Source organism: Leptonychotes weddellii, chromosome 14 (genome assembly GCF_054177405.1).
Source record: "Leptonychotes weddellii isolate Sample4059 chromosome 14, ASM5417740v2, whole genome shotgun sequence".
In the NCBI taxonomy this organism is placed as follows: domain Eukaryota; kingdom Metazoa; phylum Chordata; class Mammalia; order Carnivora; family Phocidae; genus Leptonychotes; species Leptonychotes weddellii.
In genome coordinates, this window is record NC_138382.1 from 318,324 (window position 1) to 334,822 (window position 16,499).

General features: G+C 38.5%; 2 protein-coding genes across 4 annotated transcripts in view; one reads left to right on the top strand and one right to left on the bottom strand.

The window, feature by feature from the left end:
- CENPP (centromere protein P) overlaps positions 1-16,499 on the top strand; it is a 192,386-nt gene that overhangs the window by 50,281 nt on the left and 125,606 nt on the right. The window contains exon 6 of one of the 3 annotated variants that reach the window (XM_081802698.1): positions 5,495-6,127. The exons of 1 other annotated variant lie outside the window; for it this stretch is intronic. In XM_081802698.1, coding sequence (XP_081658824.1) covers positions 5,495-5,662 — 168 coding nt within the window. In that variant the 3' untranslated portion in view covers positions 5,663-6,127. Of the gene's footprint in view, positions 1-5,494; positions 6,128-8,073; positions 9,646-16,499 lie in introns of those variants that run through there. One more of the 3 variants, XM_081802700.1, reaches the window with a different exon arrangement.
- OGN (osteoglycin) overlaps positions 1,731-16,499 on the bottom strand; it is a 22,315-nt gene continuing 7,546 nt past the window's right edge. Inside the window, exons 4-7 of the mRNA XM_081802697.1 lie at positions 9,676-9,834; positions 7,589-7,791; positions 4,395-4,490; positions 1,731-3,595 (exon numbers count right to left, since the gene is read on the bottom strand). Coding sequence (XP_081658823.1) covers positions 3,425-3,595; positions 4,395-4,490; positions 7,589-7,791; positions 9,676-9,834 — 629 coding nt within the window. The 3' untranslated portion in view covers positions 1,731-3,424. The remainder of the gene's footprint in view (positions 3,596-4,394; positions 4,491-7,588; positions 7,792-9,675; positions 9,835-16,499) is intronic.

The window sequence follows — 16,499 nt, forward strand, 5'->3', positions numbered from 1 at the left end:
TCTTTTGACTGTTGTGAACAATGCTTCTATGAACATTGGTGTACAAATACCTGTTCAAGTTCGTGCTTTCAGTTCCAGTACATATATACCTGTAAATGGAATCATTGGATCATATGGTAATTCTGTCCAGTTTTGTGAAGCACCCCATATTCTCTTCCACAGTGGCTGCACCGTTTTACATTCGCAACAGCAATGCACAAAGCTCCCAGTTTCTCCACATACTTGCCAATGTTTGGGATCTTTTCTTTGTTTTGTTTTTTTGGATCATAGCCAACCTAATGGGTGTGAAGTAGTATTTTCATTGTGGTTTTGATTTGCTTTTACCAAATGATTAGTGATGTTGAGCAACTTTTCTTGTGCATTTTGGCCATTCATATTATCTTCTTTGCAGAGATGTCTATTTAAATCCTTTGCCCATTTTTGAATTGGGTTTTTCTTGTTGTTGAGTTATAGGAGTTTTTAAAAATATATTCTAGATATTAATCTTTTATCAAATATATAATTGGCAAATATTTTCCCCCATTCTTTGGCTTGTCTTTTCATTTGTTTGATAGTGTCCTTTGATGCCCAAAAGTTTTTAACTTTGACAACATCCAGTTTATCTGGTTTTTTTTGTTGTTGTCTGTGCTTTTTGATGTCATATCCAAGAAATCATTGTCAAATTCAGTGTCATAAAGATTTTCCTCTTTTTTTCCACTAAGAGTTTTATAGTTAAGTTTAGGTGTCTGATCCACCTTAACTTTTGTATACATTGTAAACAAAGGGTCCATCTGCATTCTTTTGCACGTGGGTATCGATTGTCCTAGGTCTTGGCACCTTTGCTGAAAATCATTTGACCGTCTATGCAAAGGTTTGTTTCTAGGTTCCCTGTTCTCTTCCATTGTTACGTATGTTCCTATCCATGCCAGTACCACACTTTTGATTACTGTAGCTTTGTAATTCACTTTTGAAATGAGAAGTGTGAGTTCTCCAATTTTAGTCTTCTTTTCTAATTTATTTTGCCTATTTGAAGTCCCTTGAGATTCCATATGAATTTTAGAATGGCTTTTTCTATATCTTCAAAAAGTGTAATTGGGCCTTGGATAGGGACTCTGTTGAGTCTGTGTATTGCTTTGGGTGGAGCTGACCTAGTAACTGTTAAGTCTTACAGCCCACGGACATAGGGTGTCTCTCTACTGGCGCATGGCTTCGTTGTTTTCAGAAATGTTTGTAAGGGTAAAACAGTTTTAATTTTAAACCTTAATTTCTTTAATTATCAGTGTCAATAATGAATACTATTTCTTTAAGATAATGGGATCAGCAAAATTTTACTTTCTCTCATTCTTTTATTTATGATTTAAGGGTATATATAAGGTTTTCAGTTACGCCTGTTCATATCTTCTTATCTGGAAGTCTGAAATTGTCTTTGAAAGATAATTCTGTAATACAGACCTTTTATGAGTGCTCTTTCCTAATTATTATTTTATGTAAACCACAGGCTTTTGAATTCTCTAAAATTTGAGTTATTTTATGGTTTTTTTTTTTCTCTGTAAGTTCAGTTAGATAAAGAATATAGGGATGCATCTGGAAATGTGAGAGACGTCTTCTCTGACCGCTTTTCCTGTGGTCAGTCCCACCACTTATCTCTCCTTTTTATCAAGTTTATTTTTCCAGATAAAGTTATAATTTATTTCCATTGTTTTTTTCAAGATTGTGATAAAGATTCTATTTTTCCAAATAAAACAGAGCCCTCAGTTTAAATGAATTTTATTTTGTACTTTGCATTGCATATTCAATTCAGATGTGCTCACTACTATTATGCTAGGCACACTGAAAGTATACAGAGAATATTGGATGTGTTCAGTGAGCTTTCAGTCACAGAGAAATGAGGCATGCACACAAAATAATGAGAAAGCAGTATATAGTTAATGATGACCAATATAGATAATAGACCAATAAAATAAGCAGGTGAGTTAATAAAGACATCACAGATGTTTTAATGAAAAAGTCTCATCTTCAGGTCAACCTTGACAAATGGAGGAAAAATTGAAAAACAGGAGTTCATTCTACTTAGGGAAAAACAGAAGCAAATGCTTAAAAATATGAATAACTATTTGTTCTGGGAATGGTATATGGAGACCAACTTGATTCTAATGTATGATTTATGTTGGAAACAATATTGGGAATTTTTATATACACAGTTCAGACGCATGTGTCTAAAGCACTGATAATTCTGGATGTAATCCTGATGCAGTGTGGGGACTAAGACTTTTGAGTGGGTTTTGGGCAAGAGGAAGGTTATTTTAGGAACTTTAATCTGGCAGCGTTGTTCCATCATGAGTCATCACTGTTAGAGTGTAGGTGAATTCACATTGTGAAATGATCAGTTAATCCCGGGTCTTTAGAAAATGTTGCTCCGAAGCCTTCTTGTGGAGGTATAGTCAGTTTGCATGACTGTGATGTATATAGGTTGGGGGGCGGGGGGGAAGGTGGTGTTCAGTAACACCACAAAATTCACTGTTTTCATGTCTTACATTTGAACAGATTTATGAATGAGATTCTCACTGCTGTGGTGGTAAAAAGAAAATATTTTGCAGTATCTGTCATATTTGAAAGGCTTTACAATGGGGAACTTTATAAGTTATTTTTTGAGAGATGGGATGGACGGACATTCAAGTTTTTTTTGTTTTTTGTTTTTTATGAGCATTCTGATTTTGGTCTGCTTGGCTCCTTAAAATGTTTTATGGTAGACTTGGAATGTCAGTATTTAGAAAAAGGAAGATTTTTTTTACTATTTTACTGAAACTTTAACTGTGTGACTACAAAGCAAACTTTGAATATTACTCTATTAGGTCTTTATCAGAGAGTAAAATTATGCTTTCTTTGGAAAGTTTTGCCTAGATATGAGATGATACCCTATTTCTCAGGCTAAGTAAAAATATAATAGCTGCCTTAATAGAGGGAAAACAGTTCCTATTTCATAATGAATAATGTATGAATCATAAAAGAAAAATGGGAGGTCACTGGAAATACTTAGCTTTTCAAAGTTTTTGGAACATCTTCTTTAAATGCTTTAGGGATCCAGTAAAGGCCAAGAAAGAACAGCAGTTGAACGTTTCTTGGACTTACCCTTCCACTTCATTAGTAATGGAAATAATGCTTCTTAAATTTGGGTATTTATATAAAAACATACCTTTTAAAATGGCACTATGGTATAAACTACAAGGATTTTGTAATGCTGTTTAAGTATTTTCACATTGCTTTGTTTTGAACTTTAGATTCAATTTTACTTTTTACTTGTTATGTGTAAGATTTTTGTTTAAAACATAAAATTACTTCGTAGTGGGACACAAAGTTAGTATTAAATATTTATGCTCCTTTAGACATTGTTGAGACAGATTATATGCATGAGTATACTTTAGTTTATATGCTGCATTGGTAGTGGTTAAAAGTATGACCCTACAGGCAATCTTTTCAAGCAGATAAAACTGTTGGGATGCTTTCCCAGGACGATGGGGTTGCCCTCCAAGCGTATCTCTTCAATGCGGTCCCGAATATAACGGCTGTCGTTAGCCTTGCAGAATGTATCATCTGTGATTGAAGTTATGTTGTTAAACTGGAAAATAGAAGGGAAAAATTGTTCAGAAGTTTGAAATTAGCCTTCTGTATGCTATGTAATGGGATTTCACAGAGTATTTTTCTAAAAAGTGATTTTGAAAATACTGTATATCCTGTGTATCCTCATAGTAATAAAACCCTCTCAGTGCAGCCTGAGTTTCCCCCCAGCCCCTCCCTTTTTACGTATACAGTATTACTTTGGAAGAACACATTGCTTATTATTCAGAGTGATATCCACGTGGCAGAAAGTTCTAAGCATGAATAAGATTATCCTAGCTGGGGAAACTGTCCTGTTCTAGAGTGTCAACTCAAAATGGGTACTGTGTCCTTAGATATTCCTTTAAAGAAGTAAAAAGGACGAATGGGAATTCTTGTGATGCTGAGAGACCAGTTTTAGTTTATTTTAATTCCTCCTCTCTCTCCTATTACCTCAACATGATATTGGACAATAAAATCGGCTGGAAAGTCACCAAAAGCCAATGTTTACTGCTGTTGGAGAAAGAAGCACAAAGCAGAGGTCTTAGGGTGCCCTACCTTCAAATCCATGTGTCAGGTTAATTAGGAGATGATAAGTTCACACCTGATGACAAACCCCATTCTAAGAGCAGACCTCACACCTAGGTCGCTGATCCTTTCATGGTTCTCTGGACAGGTGGGGCTTTCAGGTGGGTGAGTGCCTTGGACTAGTTATACTTTTGATAGGCAAAATTTACATGTGAATAAATGAGTTTCCTAATGAGTCATAAGACTGACCAATTGTAACTTAAAGCCAGATATTGTGAAAGGAGCCATCCTACCTGAAGATGAATTACACGTAGACTTTCTGGTAAATTAAGAGGCACAGATTCCAGGGCATTGTGGTCCAAGTAGAGGAAGGAGAGGTGGTTCAATTTCTGTAAGGAAAAGGTACTTGGCTTGAGTGTTATTGAGTCAGTACACTTCTTTTTTTTTTTTTTTTAAAGATTTTATTTATTTATTTGAGAGAGAGAATGAGAGACAGCACAAGAGGGAAGAGGGTCAGAGGGAGGAGCAGACTCCCTGCTGAGCAGGGAGCCCGATGCGGGACTCGATCCAGGGACTCCAGGATCGTGACCTGAGCCGAAGGCAGTCGCTTAACCAACTGAGCCACCCAGGCGCCCCGAGTCAGTACACTTCTTACACAGGATTCCAGCTGTGTACACACATGCACATGCATGCATATATGTGCATATACATGTGCGTGCATGTGTACGTGAATACATGTGCACGTAAGTATTGTTATAGACACCTATCAGTACTATTAATTGCTGGTTTGGTAGTTATTTGGTTTTGAGGGTTTTTTTCGTTTCACAAGTAGTATATTTTGGTCCTTTATGAAGGGTAGTAGTTCCCTCTTGCCTCCCCACATTTTTCTCCACTTATCTGACCACTGAATATCCAGCCATGCCTGGCCTCAGTCCTCATGTCAGCTTCTGGGCCCCTTTGATTTGTCTTGTGAACAGCTAATAAGGTCAGTCCCTACGCAGGATTGAATTTGGATCCTGGTGCTGCCATAACCTCTCTTGAACCTTCAGAACTTCTCATTTCAGTTCCACCAATTTCTAGCAAAATGAATGCAGGCACATCTTGGAGATAATGTGGGTTCAGTTCCAGACCACCACAATAAAACAAATATTACAATAAAGTGAATCCAGTGAATTTCTTGGTTTCCCAGAGCCTATAAAAGTTACATTTACACTATACTGCAGTCTATGAAGTGTGCAGTAGCGTATGTCCAACAAACAGTGTACGTACCCTAATTAAAAAATACTTCATTGCTAAAAGCTAACCATCATCTGAGCTTTCAGTGAGTTATAATCCCTAATGACAGATCACCATGACAAATGTAATAATAATGAAAAAGTTTCAATTATTGCAGGAATTAGCAAAACATGGCAGAGACGCAGTGAGCAAACACTGTTGGAAAAGTGGCACCAACAGACTCGCTCCACACAGGGTTGGCGCAGACCTTCAGTTTGCAGAAACACGGTCTCTGCAAAGCACAGTGACATGCGACTTGCCTGTGCTCCTGAGCGATGCTTGTTAGTAAGATATTTCCTAGAGCAATTTATTAACTACTTAGTGAGATATGACTTTTACCCATAAGGGTCTGTGTTGAATTACTCTTCATTCAGCAGCCCATTGCTGTGTATCATTTTATAACGTGACTTCAAGATGTAATGCAAGTGTAAAATTCAGAATATTCAAACACTCCTTTTGTGAAGTGTTGATCGGCTCTTGCAGATCTTTACTATGCCAGTTGGTCAACAGCTTATCAGCTGGAATTACATAGCTTCAAATTATAAGGGTTTTTTGTTGTTTTTAAAGCGCCCTGTTTTGGGCGCCTGGGTGGCTCAGTCGTTAGGCGTCTGCCTTTGGCTCAGGTCAGGATCCCAGGGTCCTGGGATCAAGCCCCACATCGGGCTCCCTGCTCAGCGGGAAGCCTGCTTCTCCCTCTCCCCCTCCCCCTGCTTGTGTTCCCTCTCTTGCTGTGTCTCTCTCTGTCAAATAAAAAAATAAAATCTTGAAAAAATAAAAAAATGAAGTGAGACCTGTTTTGAAAAGTCCCCTAATAATCCCTTAACTTCCGAGGAACTCTGATGTGCCTTTATTTTATTTTATTTTTTTTTAAAGATTTTATTTATTTATTTGAGAGAGAGAGAATGAGAGAGAGCACATGAGAGGGGGGAGGGTCAGAGGCAGAAGCAGGCTCCCTGCCGAGCAGGGAGCCCGATGCGGGACTCGATCCCGGGACTCCAGGATCATGACCTGAGCCGAAGGCAGTCGCTCAACCAACTGAGCCACCCAGGCGCCCTCTGATGTGCCTTTAGAATAATGTCTCTTACAGTTTAAAAAGAACTGCTTGAGTGTAAACAAAAAGAAAAGAAAAATGGAATATTTTTACATTTTCTGACAGGTTGTTCATTTGTGGATAAATTGTACCTTTTTGTGATTATCATAAACTTTATGATACTATTTGATGGTGTTTCTATTAGATGTTATCATAAGAAGTCACAAACTTCCCCTTTGAATGAGTTTTGCTGCCAATAGTAACACAGTCATCTTTTTATCTGGGGCTCCTTCCAGGACAGGGAACGAGTTACCACCTGTGCAGGACTGGACTGAGGCAGTAATTTCTCCTTAGGCTGTGCATTTGGACACAAGCTGGCTACCTAAGTCAGAGTAGATCACCTTCCCTTTTTCCTGTACCTATATCTTGAGTTATTAAATAAGAAATGTATTTAATGTTTAGTACATATAGAATTTTGTACTAGCTGAAATTCAAAAGAAAGTCTACCTACAGAATTTCATGGGCTAATACTTTTAAGTAGTAAAAGTAAAATTAAACTTTTACTGAATTTTACTTTAGGAACGATAATTTTCTGGCATGTGTAAATTACTAATATTGTAAGGAAAAGAAACACAGGAAAACTCGCATTTTGAGGTTTTATAGTATCCTGGTGCCATGAGGGTACAAACCACGTCTATATAAATAAATATTTACTGTGTGGGGCGCCTGGGTGGCTCAGTTGGTTAAGCGACTGCCTTCGGCTCAGGTCATGATCCCGGAGTTCCGGGATCGAGTCCCACGTCGGGCTCCCTGCTCAGCAGGGAGTCTGCTTCTCCCTCTGACCCTCCTCCCTCTCATGCTCTCTGTCTCTCATTCTCTCTCTCGCAAATAAATAAAATCTTAAAAAAAAAAAAAAATATTTACTGTGTGAACAAGTGAAAAAGCTGGGACACAACATAGTCCCATGAAACAAGGTCAAGTTACATAAGGGGAGGTGCAGGTAAGCTAGACTGAATGAGCCCAATACCAGGACTACTTATTATGGAAATAATGTCTTCACTTATAAAGTTAAAATCATTTAAAAATATAAAACAAAATTTTAGAACAGAGTTTCTCTTTTCTCATATTATCATTGGTTGTATAAAACTGATACTGTGTTTGGTCATAGTATAAAATACTTACTTTGAATGTATTTGCTTTGATTCCTCTACTCTTGATTTTGTTGTATTTTGCATTAAATAAAGTGAGCTTGGGAGGAAGAACTGGAAGTTTCAATAGTTGATTTTCAGCTAGTGTAAGTTCTTCTAAGAGAGAAAGTTTTGAAAAAGTACCATCTTCTATATCTTCAATCAGATTTCCCGTAAAATCAAGTCTTCTTAAGTTAGCTTGAAGGAAAAATATACAGAAAATATACAAAAAATATAAAGTCTCATTTGTGTGGACTGAAGAAAAGCATTGGTTTAACGGGTCATTCAAACACCTTTTATTTTTAGTATCTAATAGAGTGTCTGTAATTAGTAGATCAGTAAATTTTGTTGAATGCATGGTGAGCATCTGCCCTGCGCCTCACACTGATGACTTTCCTCACTTGAGTCCTGGAATCTCAGGGTTGGAAGGGAACTTAAAGTTCATAGAGTCCTTCTATACTTCTGTGTTTGAATTCTCAGGATGCTGAGGCAGTTTGAAACAAATTCTGGTTGCAGATCATGGGAAGTAAGCACCACATTTGGTTGAAAAGAATCATGTAGGTATGTTTTGGACTTTTTCCCAGCATGTTGCATTGTGATTGTAGGTATGTTATCTTTATCTGTCTATGCCTTATCGCTTAACAACAACAAACAGGAATGTTCCCTAATTGGTTAAGGTGATGCAGACGGAGAGAGACATTCAGTTCGTTTGTTTCACTTTTATATGTCTGGGATGATGAGGAAACGGAGTCACTTCTCATTCATTATTTGAGTTAATCCCTGTAAACACTGAGTTAGTGAATATGGATCATTGCTTCCAGGGAATATACAGGGTTAGGCTCCTGTGAGCCTCTGGTCACACATTTACATTTACATCAGCCAGTTAGTACAAAATTCTATCAGTGTTTCTGTTTCAAAGCATTGTAGTTAGTTTATATGTCGTGGGTACATTAACATCGAACTCACGGCCATGAGCACTGCAGCTCACACTGGAATGAAGAAGATTCCCTCACACAGTGTCTTTCCCGTGAGGCACTTGAGCACTGCGCTTGGGGAGCACAGGAGTGGGGAAGGTGTGGCACTAAGACGGAGCAGGACCCTTAGGATGTGAGAGCTGACACAGAATGGCAGGGGTCACCTTGTTCGACCTTGGTTAGGTAACCCCAATGTGTTCCCACTGTGCACTTGTCTGCAGATGACTGTGAAGGGCAACATGTAGTGACTTTGGGTCACAAATAAATTCCACCGGGTAGGTGAGTTTGAAAGTGTGGATCCACAACTGGGAGGCACAACTGTACCCCGACCAGTTGCAGCGTGAATACTCTTACGGCGAATCTCATAAATGTGTAATGGGGCCAGTGTGCATTTCTGGGTGTGATTTTCTTCAGAAGCACTCAACAACATAGCAGGCTAGAGAACTCATGAGGGCTTGTGATCCAGGACTGGGGGACTTGGCGATGCAGGAGTCGGGGAGTGTGGTGTGCTCACGGCAGGGCCCTGGCAGCCTGCATCCCAGAAAGGAGTGAAACCCGCTGGTTCCACGTGATAATCATATGAGAAGTTTGGTGGTGTTTCATGACGACACGTGGGCCTCTCCCAAGACCTAAACTGAAAGCTCTGGAGAGTAGGGCCTGGTATCGGTGTTTTTGTTTTTAGTACATAGCCAGGTTTAAGAACCTTGAGTTAAAGTAAGGAAAAGAGTCTATGCTTTTAAAGTGAAGGTAGCATTGTGCAGAAAGCACTGAGGTTAGAGAAGCGCTTCGATTATACTGGCACTCCTGACTGGCTGAGGCAGACAGGTCTCAAAGTCCTGAAGTTGAGAAGGCGTAGGTGCCCATATGTTAGATGGGCCGTCAACATAGACACTGAAGTCACCAGTAAAGAAAGATGACATGCGGCATTTGAATGGAAAGGAGATTCACCAACAAACCAGCGGATTTTGGTGAAGTATGTGGATACTTAAACACTCCAGCAGTGACTACCCTAGATGTGAGAGGCCCCAAGTGCCTAGAAACTTGTGTTTATAATGAGGTTAATACTAACATGAGTTAATATGAATTATTTTATTTAAAATTAACTTACGTATATCTGCAAAATCTTTCGCAGTCAGCTTTCTAATTTTGTTGAATCGTGCATAAAGATAGGCTGATTCCTTTGGCAAGGGTGGTACAGCATCAATGTCAACTTCTTCACAGTATACAGAACCACTCAAGCAAACACACAGTAGGCAGGTGGGCATTTCTGAGTTGGGAAACAAAATCATAAAAATATAAACAGTACTTTAAAAATATCTGGCCTCAGGGCACCTGGGTGGCTCAGTCATTTGAGTGTCTGACTCTCAGTGTCAGCTCAGGTCTTGATTTCAGGGATGTGAGTTTGAGCCCTGTGTTGGGCTCCATGCTGGACGTGGAACCTACTTAAAAAAAAATTAAAATATTTAGCCTCTAATGGTAAAATTACTGCTATCATGAATGCTATCACTAATTTGAAAAGGTATTTTGCAGAATTATAGGTGATAGTGGGAAAGATACCATGGTCATGTTAGTTAGTGACCTGTATTGTACCTAATAACTCACCAGAATCTTATCTTCGGTTCTGTAATCCAAAATCTCCTTTATTCTCTATCCTAGCAGTGATCCTTTAATTGCTGGACTGATTTACATTTCCTGGTTTGAATACCAAAAAGGATGCATGAAGCAGACCGTAAGGTAAACGCAAGCTTCCTGTATCCCTTGGTTGGGCACAGACACATTTCAGATTGGTGACCCTCGCTATGGAGCTTAGAAACCAGCAGTTAAGTAAGCACAGACTGTCAACCTGAATGTTAGAGCCGTCCCGGAAACGGCAGAGACCCCATTACGTGCTACATCACGTATGGCATACTTGTCGTGCCTTTTTCTTCTACGTTTTTGAAAACTTCTGAATTTTAAAAACATTTTATTTTTCAGGGCATTTGTTTTCAGAATGTCTTTCAATTAGGGTTTGTCTGAGGTTTCTCATTTTTGACAGGAACACCATGGAAATGATGTTGGGTCCTCAGGGCCGTGTATCAGGAAGCACATGGTATCTATTTGTCCCATTCCTGATGATGCTTGCTTTGGTCACTTGACTCACTTGGTGTTTGCCATTAATAAGTATCTTCTGAAGAAGTACTATGAGATTCTAAACGTCTGGTTTGTCATTAACCTGTCACTCACTAGTTTTATCACCTATTGATAGTTCTTACCTGAATCATTTGTTACTAGGATACTTGCAAATTATGATTTTCTATTCCATCATTTCTTCTACATTTGTTAGTTGATATCTGGTATAAGGTAGAACATTCCCTTCTTATTTATTTAGTTATATCAGTTCAGTATGAGCTTATGAATTCCTTATCCCATGGGTCAGAAGTTACCGTCATATTTATTTTGATAATTAGTCACAGATTAGCCAGTGTGAACTCTTTTTTTTAATATTTATTTGAGAGAGAGCACAAGCAGGGGGAGCTGCAGGCAGAGAGAGAAAAGCAGGCTTCCCACCGAGCAAGGAGCCCAACATGGGCCTCGATCCCAGGACCCTGGGATCATGACCTGAGCTGAAGGCGGACGCTTAACCTTCTGAGCCACCCAGGCATCCTGAATGTGAACTCTTTTATGCTCTTTTTTATTCTCTCACAGCTTTTTTTGTGCTTAAATGATACTTAATAAATTACACATATTTAACTTGTACAACTTATAAGTTTTTGACATATGTATATACCCATGAAACCATTGCTGCAATTGAAATACTTGACATAATCATCACCCAGAGTGTTCTTACGCTCTTTGTAGTCCCTCCCTCCCAGCAACCGCTGACCTGCTTTCTGTCATTTTACAACAGCTTGCATTTCCGAGAGTTTTATATCAAAAGAACCGTGAAGTATATGTGCCTTGATCCAACTTCTTCCACTGTGCACAGTTATTTTGAGATTCATCTCTTACCACATGTATCAGCAGTGCATTCCTTTTTATTACTGAGTACCATTTCATTGTATTAATATACACAGTTTATATAGTCCTTCCTTATCGGCATTTGGGTTTTTAGTTTTTGGCTATTTCACAGAAAGCTACTGTGAACCTTTACGTAAAAGTTTGTGTGGACGTAATGCTTTCATTTCTCTAGTGTAACTACCGAAGAGCAGAATGGCTGGGCCACCTGATAGGTGTATACCTTTTGAGGAAGGCCCCAAACTATGTTCCGTAGAGGTTGTGCCATTTTATAGTCCCTTCAGCAGTGAACGAGAGTTCCAGTTACTCCACATCCTCGTCAGCATTCGGTTTGATCAGACTTTTTAATTTTAGCCATTCCAGGAAGGCATGTTGTGGTATCTCCTGTTCTAATTTATATTTCCCTAATGACTAATGTGCTGAGCAATTTTTTAGTAAATTTATTTGCCATCCACATATTGTAGTGGTAAAGTGTTCATATCTTGTTCATATCTTCTGCCTATTTTTAAAATTTTTCTTTGTATTTTTGTTACTGAAGTATAAGACTGTATATTGTAGGTATAAGTTGTTTGTCAGATTTACATTTTGCAAATCTTTTCCTCTATGTGGCTTGTCTTATTATCTTATCGATGTCTTCTGAACAGGAAACATTTTTTTCTTCTAAATTGTTATTTAAATTCTAGTTAGTTAATATATAGTGTAATATTGGTTTCAGGAGTAGAATTTAGTGATTCATCACTTACATACAATACCCAGCACTCATCACAACGAGTGCCCTCCTTAATGCCCATCACCCATCGAGCCCCTCCCCTCCCCACCTCCCTCCATCAACCCTCAGTTTGTTCTCTGTAGTTAAGAGTCTCTTATGGTTTGCTTCCATCCCTCTCCTTTTTTTTTTTCCTTCCCATATGTTCATCTTTTTTGTTTCCTAAATTCCATGTATGAGTGAAATCATGGTATTTGTCTTTCTCTGACTTATTTCACTTAGCATAATACTCTCTAGCTCAATTCAGGTCATTGCAAATGGCAAGATTTCATTCTTTTTGATGTCTGAGTAATATTCCATTGTATATATACACCACAACTTCTTTATCCATTCATCAGTCAATGGACATCTGGGCTCTTTCCATAGTTTGGCTTTTGTTGGTAATGCTGCTATAAACATTGGGGTGCATGAGCCCCTTCAAATCTGTATTTTTTTATCTTTCGGGTAAACACCCAATGGTGCAATTGCTTGGTCAGAGGGTAGTTCTATTTTTAACTTTTTGAGGAACCTCCATACTATTTTCCACAGTGGCTACACCAGTTTGCATTCCCACCAACGGTGCAAGAGGGTTTCCCTTTCTCCACATCCTCGCCAACACCTATTTTTTCCTGTGTTGTTAATTTTAGCTATTTTGCCAGGTGTGAGGTGATTTCTCATTGTGGTTTTGTGTTTTTTGTTATTTTTTTTAAAGATTTTATTTATTTGACAGAGAGGGTGTGGGGGAGAAGCAGGCTCCCCACTGAGCAGGGACCCAGATGCGGGACTCAACCCCAGGACCCTGGAATCATGACCTGAGCTGAAGGCAGACGCTCAACTGACTAAGCTACCCAGATGCCCCCTCATCATTGTTTTGATTTGTATTTCCCTGATGATGAGTGATGATGAGCGTCGTTTCATGTGTTTGTTGGCCATCTGGATTTCTTCTTTGGAAAAGTGTCTATTCATGTCTTCTCATTTCTTAACTGGATTATTTGTTTTTTGGGTGTTGAGTTGGTAAGTTCCTTATAGATTTTGGATCTGTCATTTGCAAATATCTTCTCCTGTTCCCTAGGTTGCCTTTTAGTTTTGTTGATTGTTTTCTTCCCTGTGTAGAACCTTTTATCTTGATGAAGTCCCAGTAGTTCATTTTTGCTTTTGTTTCCTTTGCTTCTGGCAACATGTCTAAGAAGAAGTTGCTGAGGCCAAGGTTGAAGAGGTTGCTGCCTGTGTTCTCTACGATTTTGATGGTTTCCTTTCTCACATTTAGGTCTTTCATCCTTTTTTTTTTTTTTTTTAAGATTTTATTTATTTATTTATTTTGAGAGAGAGAGAGCATGTGTGTGAGTGGGGGAAGAGGCAGAAGAAGGAGAGAGAGAATCCCAAGCAGAGTCCACACCAAGCCAGAGCCTGATACGGGTCTCGATCCCACAACCCCAGGATCACCACCTGAGCAGAAACCAAGAGTCGGATGCTCAACCAACTAAGCCACCCAGGCCCAGGTCTTTCATCCATTTTATATTTATTTTTGTGTATGGTGTAAGAAAGTGGTCCAGTTTCATTCTTCTGCATGTGGCTGTCCAGTTTTCCCAGTACTATTTGTTGAAGAGCCTGTCTTTTTTCAATTGGATATTCTTTCCTGCTTTGTCAAAGATTAGTTGACCATAGAGTTGAGGGTCCGTTTCTGGGTTCTCTGTTCTGTTGCATTGATCTATGTGTCTGTTTTTGTGCCAGTACCATACTGTCTTGGTGATCACAGCTTTGTAATAGAGCTTGAAGTCAGGCATTGTGATGCCCCCAGGTTTGGTTTTCTTTCTCAGGATTGTATTGGGTCTTTTCTGGTTCCATACAAATTTTAGGATTTTTTGTTCTAGCTCTGTGAAAAATGCTGTTGTTACTTTTATAGGGATTGCATTAAGTGTGCAGATTGCTTTGGGTAATATAGACACTTTAACAACATCTTCCAATCCATGAGCATGGGATGTCTTTCCATCTCTTTGTGTCTTCCTCAGTTTCATTCATGAGTGTTCTGTAGTTTTCAGAGTACAGATCTTTTACCTCTTAGGTTAGGTTTATTCCTAGGTATCTTACTGTTTTGGGTGTAGATGTAAATGGGACTGATTCCTTGATTTCTTTTACTGCTGCTTCATTATGGGTGTAGAGAAATGCAACAGATTTCTGTACATTGATATTCTATCCTGTGACTTTGCTGAATTCGTGTATCAGTTTTAGCAATTTTTTGGTGGGGTCTTTCAGGTTTTCTATATAGAGTATCATGTCATCTGCAAATAATGAAAGTTTGACTTCTTCCTTGCTGATTTGGATGCCTTTTATTTCTTTTTGTTGTCTGATTGCTGTGGCTAGGACTTCAGTGCTGTGATGAACAGTAATGGTGAGAGTGGACATCTCTGTCGTCTTCCTGACTATAGGGGTAGGGCTCTCAGTTTTTCCCCATTGAGGATGATACTAGCCCTGGGTCTTTTGTATGTGGCTTTTATGATGTTGAGGCGCGTTCCTTCTATATATTTTTATTTTAATGAAGAACAGTTGATTCCTTTATAGTTGTGCTTTTTCTGTTGTATTTAAGAAATCTTTGCCAACCTACGTTATTATCCTGTTTTCTTCTAAAGGTTGTATAGTGTCAGCTCTTGATATTTAGCTTTGGGTCCATTTTGAGTTAATTTTTATATATGGTCTCAGGAAGAGTCAAAGCTCATTTTTTTTAACTTAGACCTATCCAGTTTTTTCACCATTTTTTGAAAAAATTGTCCTTTCCTCATTATGTTGCATTGGGACCACTGTGAAAAACCAGTTGACCCTACTGTGTAAGTGTATTCCTGGAATCTATTCTGTTTTGTTGATCTACTTGTTATTTTTATGCTAATACCACAATGTCTTACTTCCTGTACGGTTTTAGGAAGTGTAAATCCTCTACCTGTATTCTTCAACATTGTTATGACTATTCTAATCTCTTTGCATTTCCACATAAATTTGTCAGCTTCTTAATTTCAAAAAGCCTGCTAAAAATTTAACTGGTATTGAGTTAAATCTACAAATAAATTTGTGAAAAATTGATATCTTAATGATATTGAGTTTTCTGGTTCTTGAACATAATATATCCATATATTTAGGTCTTTAATTTCTTATAGTATAATTGTCTAGATTTCAGTGTGCAGGTCTTAATATGTCTTTTACAAATTTATACCTACATATTTTTTTTATATTTTGATTAATTAAAATGTTAAATGTCTCCATTACTCTGTGAGAACTTTTTTATTTTCTGGCTTAAGATGTCCTAGACCACTCTTGCCTTTTCTCTGCCCTAAGCCTGAAATCAGTTATTCCTTTAAGGAGTATTGGTTCGTTTTAGTGGAGAGTAGTATTTAGAAACCAAGATTTGAATGTGGATATGCTCATTGCTACCAGCATCTCATTGTTTCTACACTCTTTCTGCAGAGAGAGCTGGGAAATATATATATGTCTATTTGTCTCTCCATATTTAATACACATATATGCACACATGTATGTATTATAGACATATACATGCATTCTTACACACATATAGACATAGATGTATGTATACACCGTCTACATGTGTGTGTGTACACATAAACACACCGTATGCATATATACACATATACACTCACAGAGCCAAATATGTCTATACAGGCAAACAGAGAAATTGCACATTTGGTTCCAGTGCGATAAAGCACGTCAAATGAGCTTTTTGGTTTCCCGGTGCACATAAAAGTTACGTTTACACTGCATGTGGCCTATGAAATGTGCAGTAGCTGTGTCTAAAGAAACATTGTTCAGGGCTCCTGGGTGGCTCAGCGTCTGCCTTCGGCTCAGGTCATGACCCCCAGGGTCCTGGGATCGAGCTCCGCATCGGGCTCCCTGCTCGGCGGGAAGCCTGCTTCTCCCTCTCCCAATCCCCCTGCTTGTGTTCCCTCTCTCAATGTGTCTCAAATAAATAAAATCTTAAAAAAAAAAAAATAAGAAAACATTGTTCAAAAAAGAAAAGAATGTTCATATCTTATTTAAAAATACTCTATTGTTGAAAAGTGCTAACCACCATCTGAGCTCTCAGGGAGCCATGATCTTTTTGCTGGTGGACAGTCTTGCCTGATGTTGATCTGCTGACCCATCAGGGTGCTGGTGGCTGAAGGCTGGGTGACTGGCCATTTCTGAAAATA